This window comes from Nannobrachium achirus (genome assembly GCF_963921795.1).
Source record: "Nannobrachium achirus genome assembly, chromosome: 15".
Lineage (NCBI taxonomy): Eukaryota > Metazoa > Chordata > Actinopteri > Myctophiformes > Myctophidae > Nannobrachium > Nannobrachium achirus.
Window position 1 is genome coordinate 37,406,061 of NC_137822.1, and position 6,020 is coordinate 37,412,080.

The 6,020-nt window shown below is 44.4% G+C and overlaps 1 protein-coding gene across 1 annotated transcript; it reads right to left on the bottom strand.

Moving 5' to 3' along the window:
• Positions 1-487: 487 nt before the first annotated feature.
• Positions 488-3,920, bottom strand: crybb1 (crystallin, beta B1; the record flags this gene model as incomplete). The annotated part of the gene is made up of 5 exons (XM_080742492.1): positions 488-662; positions 1,670-1,812; positions 2,374-2,506; positions 3,054-3,172; positions 3,798-3,920. 5 exons carry the CDS (start codon positions 3,918-3,920, stop codon positions 488-490), a joined length of 693 nt encoding a protein of 230 aa, XP_080598618.1.
• Positions 3,921-6,020: the final 2,100 nt, after the last annotated feature.

The following is a 6,020-nucleotide window of genomic DNA, read 5'->3' on the forward strand; positions in this document are numbered from 1 at the left end:
CATACTGTGGAATGGTAACATTAAAAGTTAGCTGCAATACACAATATTACACCTGTAGTTGTTTGTCCGCTGTCTCTAACAGACAAGGTCACAAAATATATATTTATTATTTGTATTTAGGCCTATATTGTCTATTTGTGTGCCAACAGAAAAGTTTCAGCATCCCTAAAAGCATCCCTAATGTTTCACTTTGATGTGTTGTTGCTGGAGCAGGGCCTTGAACAAAAGCTAGTCCACCCACGAGGCTCATGTTTTTCCAAACACGTTTATTTTGGCATAAAAAGTCAGTTAAGGCTGTCCGGTACACTGTTGTCATTCTTTATCCTTTTGGGCTTGGAAGGGGAATAGGGGGAGTGAAGGTTAGGGGGGAGAGTGGGGGGTTTCTGGGCCAATGAGAGGAGGGGGTTAGAGAAATAAAAAGCGCCGGATGGGCGGTTGAGAGCGAGGCTGGTTGCAACTACACCAGGCGTCCAGCAGGTGTCACTGCTCACTTGCTGGCGGTGAGGTTGAAGCAGCCCCTCTGGTGGAACTGCATGTCCCTGACGCGACGAATGGACTGGATCTGAGGCTGGAAGGCGCAGAACTCGTTGTAGTGTCTGTAGTCACCGCACTCAAACAGGTACTGGTAGCCTCTGTAGCCGGGGTACTGGTAACCCACCCAACTGAGGAGAAACACAAGAGAAAACCTCCATTAGAAATGTGTTTTACACTGTAAATATCTTCCTTTTCTTTGTATTTGCCAGACCCATGAAATGGGTAGGCCTACATAAGCAAATGTCGGTCTGTCTGTCCTGGTTTTCTATATAAAGGGTATATATGATGACGACATGATGATGACATGCCTACAAAAGGCATGATGTCATAAATGATGATGACAGACAGGGGGTCTGGCACAACCAGGTTGACCTGGTCTAGTTTATTTAAAATGTTCTTCTTTTTGAATGTTGTTCCCCCTTTTGTTATTGATAATTTCCTATGCAAAGTACTCTGTTTTATCCATCTGTCTTTCAATGTTATACATAAAGTGGTTCCTGTGTAAATAAGCCGAAAAGCTTACCAGGGTCTCTTTTTAGTTGACCGTGTACCAGACTACCAGTGAACTGTTACTGTCATGAAACTGTACTTTTTCCTATGCCACCATCTAATAAATTCTTCAATTAGAAATGTGTCTTTGACGTTAGTCCTTGGGTCTATTTTCTACCTGTGTTCATTTTGGCCAGATGGTATGATGGTAACATTTGCAGATTCATAGATTTATATCAAAGACTATTTGTCCATAATCACTTTCTACTTCCTATGAGCACTGTATTCTGATTCTGTGTGGTCTAATTCTCTCAAGGTTATGTCGACATTATTATTATTCCTCAAAGTACAAAGCCTTCGCTCTGTCAACTATGAATGGGAGATGTGCCCTGTGGTCTATTTTAGAAGAAGTGTGCCTGCATGTGTCTTCCTTCTTCTTGGCCTTCTCATGTCGACATAGAGAACTGAACCACTTTTAAACCTGTATTCTGGGCATGTCATCAGAGATAGAAGAAATGGAGCTTTTCAAACAATTATGTCACCATGTAAAATCTATGATGTGACAACAAAGCTGATTCTGATTCTGAATCCTGCGTGTGCGTGTGTGTGTGTGTGTGTGTGTGTGTGGGATGTAGTGTGGACTCACACTCCTCCGGGCACCCTCACGCTGCCCACTCTGTCACAGAAGCCATGCGCCCAGAGGGTGGGCACGTCATCCTCCTGGATCTCCATCTTGTTGCCCTTGAAGTCGGAGAGCTCAAATAGGCAGATCTTGTGCTCCATGCTGTCCTGTGGGGGGGTGAGTGGAGTGGAAAGACTCTTTAGCTCTGTTTTCTAAACCAGTGGTTCTCAAAGTGGATTCCAGGGACTCTGTGGGTTCCTTTAGGGAGGGTCTAAATTTGTCCCATACAAGTCTGTAAAAATAACCCGATTGCCCGCTGTCACGCATTGTGATTTTGTAGATCACTTAGTTTACGGTGGCGCAGCTGCTGCCATGCAACTAAAGCCCGGTCCACACACACCAATGCAACTGGTCGCAACTTCCATCCTGTCACAAGAAGTTGCAGTTGTTCTGGACTGACCAAGTTGCAGACCGGTGCCATTTGAGGATAATGGTTGTTGCAACATATGACTGTGCAAGTGGTTGCAAGTTGCAGTTGCAAGGAGTTGCATTGATGGTAGACTGGCCTGTATAGTCTAACCCAGACACTGTGGGCAGGCAGGCGTATATCGGTGGCTTTCTCCCACAAGAGTTGTAGCTCCAGTAATAGTTTCAGTAGGCTCTTCTACTAAGCCCTACTAGCTCCAGTAATAGTTTCAGTAGGCTCTTCTACTCAGCCCTATACTCACCATGCGGATGGGCCTGAGAGACATGAGGCAGTCACTGCGGTAGGAGTTGCTCCAGGTGTCCCAGCGAGGATACTCTCCCTTCTCCAGGATGAACATCTCCCCACGGAAGTTAGTCTGCTCAAAGGCGACAAAGCTGAAGAGGGGGTGCAGCCGCCGAGGGCAGGGAGAGCACAGGGGGGGAGAGGAGGGGAGAGGAGGATTATTGGAAAGATAGTGACCCAAAAAGGAAGCATAGTGACCCAAAAGGAAGCATAGTGACCCAAAAGGAAGGATAGTGACCCAAAAGGACCTCCACCTATATCATCTATATTACCTATTAAAGTAATGAATACATTCATTACCAAGAACAATGTATAGTCCCCATCAACATGATGTGTACTGTATATGATTCTGAAATGGGCATTCTGCGTAATGAATACTGTTACATTTTGATGCAAATACTTTTGTACTTAAAGATTTTGAATGCAAATTTTTACTTGTGACAAAGTACTTTTGCACTGAGGTATTACTATCGCTACTCTTATTCTAGTCACAAATTGGAACTGATTGTCCCAACATTTAGATAGAAAAAGTACATTTTAGATTGTGTTTGCCTCACTTTAGTGGGTTACATTGGAACTGTGTGTGCATGCATGCTGTGTGTGTGTGCTGTCTGTGTGTGTGTGTGTGTGTCCACTTACGGGCCGCACTCAACAATGATACTACGCACTCTATCCATGCCGCGGTCACACACGTTCATGCACTCGTTCTGGACCTCCATCATTCTGCCCTGGAAGTTCTCCTGGTCGAACAGCATGATCTGGAGAAGCACACAAACACATGTTCATGATCTGGAGAACAAGTTAACACACAGAAACACATCTTCATGGAGCACTGGATCCTCTGTTCGTCTCTAGTCTCTCTCTCTCAACGTATGATTTTGAATTTCCCGCCCCTGTACTGCTTAAAATGTATATGGAATATGGAGCCAAGAAAAGAAGTCTATGCAGGCTTCTGTGTATGGATAAATACTTGAAAACAACGGCAATGCCATAACTGTGTGTACAATGTATAACATCTACTCTGTGTGACTATACAGTATCTCACCACCAACAATTATAACAAATATTACAACATTTTCTGAATCTGCTTCTGTTTTTTGGGAAAATCGACTATTTACCCTATCATCATAATGAAATGACAACATCCCAATTGGGTTTCTTTAAAAGTGAATTGATCGTGACCCTTGGTAAGCAATAAGCTGCATGTGAAGAGTGAAGACATTATGCATATTTGACTGGGGTCCTTCAGGGCTCTGTACAGGTCTATTCCACTCCTTTTCCCCTGTGTACACCCAAACAATTTTCCGACTTAAATGTTTGCCCCCAGAATAGAGACATCCAAGTTGGTCACTAGGATGATGTTGGACATGAACAGGCACTCACTCTGAAGTTGCCCATGCCAGGCTCTCCGGTCTTGGTGGCCTTGCTGCTGGCAGCGGGGGCGGGGGCACCCTTGTCCTTGGCATCGGTGCCCTGGCTAGAGGCGGACTTGGCGGTCTGAGACATGGCGAGGAGAGTCTGCAGTGGTGAGGGGGGGACAGGATAGAAGACAAGACGACAAGATGGTGAAAATAAAGTTATAGTGATAGCACATATAGAGAAATGGAAAGATGCTGAACGAATGAACGAGAACGGGAGGGCAGAAGAGGAAACAGTCACGCCCGATCCTGGAATGGGTGACACTGGCTTGATGGTGGCAGGTAGACATTTTGGCTCAATGGTGACAGGTTGGCATGTATGGGCTTTTTGTGTATGTACAGGTTCTACAGTATATCCAAAAGGGCTGCAACGATCGATTCTTTTCTTAGATAATATTCTATCGATTACTTTTTCAATTCCACCAATAATCAAGAAACGTGTATTCTTATGTTTATTTATTTTACCTCAATCAATCAATCAACGCGGGAAAACACTTTTCATTGACTATATAAATAAACATATATTATTAAAAAATGGCCAAATACAAGCTCACTTGTGATCTTGTAAATAGGCTATTTTAGATCACCGATTTCCGTCATTTATTTAAATCGATTTTCTTTTTTTATAATCAATTAAATCTATTAGTTTGATTAACTGTTGCACTCCATATACAGGTAGGTGGTTGGGATTTGGACTAAAGGCAAGGCATCCCAGGACAGAACTGCCTGCTGTTTCTGTGACACTGGCAGGCCTGGGCTTCAGTTTGGAGTCTTTCCCCGGCTGTGGGTGGGCCATGGTGGGTACAGGGAGACTAGTGCTCTGGCTGTGAATGTGTGGTGGAGGTGGTCCCTGGTTGTTATACTATGACAGTGGACGGACAGTGGCCTGTGTTGGGTGTCTGCTGTTAGTGTGTGTCTGTGTTGTGTCCTTACCTGTGTTAGTACGGCTTGCGGTGCCCGTGTGTGTGGGTGGCTGGCTCGTGCTGGTCCCCTCAGACCCGCATCCAGGCTTTTATACCCTGGCAAGGGCCGAGCGCAGGGGCTCACAGCACAATGAAAAGCCCCTCGTCATCACAGTCGGCCCGTGCCAAAGCCCAGCGGGTCATTGCATAGCCTAGAATCGCCACTGGCCGTGCCTGTAAGCAGTTTGCTTGTCAAAGGAAAGCCCTGACAACGCACTTTCGGCCTCTGTTGGTGCCGTACGGGGCTCTGAGCTGCATGTTGAATATGGAGAGAAGCAATGCTAGGGTCCAGAGTGCATAAAGAGTTAACTCCTTTTCAATGTATTACTCCCCCACCAAAACTATGCGCACGCACGCACGCACGCACGCACGCACGCACGCACACACACACACACACACACACACAGCTCCAGTGTCCATTTCAATGACTAGAACTATAACACAAAATGTCTACTACCTTTTTTCACTGAGGTAAATTAGAAAGAAATTGAAAAAAAGAAATAAAAACGAAGCTATGGTGACAAAAACTATGACTAAATATATGGACAATATCATCAGCAAATAAAACAGATGTTAGTGAGGGATTAGTGGAGAAGAGATCCTGTATAACTAAGACAAGTCATTGTATGCTGCTTGTTATCCTGCTCTGAAAATACTTGTAGATCGTCTATTTTCGGAATGCAGCTAAGTGTAGATCAGGCATTACGGCGCCATCACGGCCCGCCAAAATACATTTTTTTGTAGCGTTTGTTTTGATTTCATGGCATTGCATTTTAACCATGGTATTATAACTTTAACCTTAAAGCTATTGAAGAAATAACTGGTGCACGATACTTTTCAATACTTTTTCATCTACAAGCTCACCTGTTGCAATGTGTTTCAACAGGTGTGTTGTGAGATTGTGTTGTGAGATTGTATAGACTACGTATGTGCTATTTTGCTAAGTACCAAGATGTGCTACATTTTTTAATAAAATGAAGTTTATTTTATTACTATTTGATTTTGTTTTTACTTGTATTACTTGCTTATTGCACATTGCTTCAAGTGAAATGTTCTTTTCAATGGCCCGGACGGCTGGCGTAGCCGTTTGGGCACCTATAGGCTGGTAATATAGGTGCCCAGACCTAACCTATCCTGACAGCGTGTCGCTACAGTATCCTGACGAGACAACCTTTGCTGCATGTCACCCCCCCCCCCCCCCCCCCCCCCAATTTATCTCCCCATTT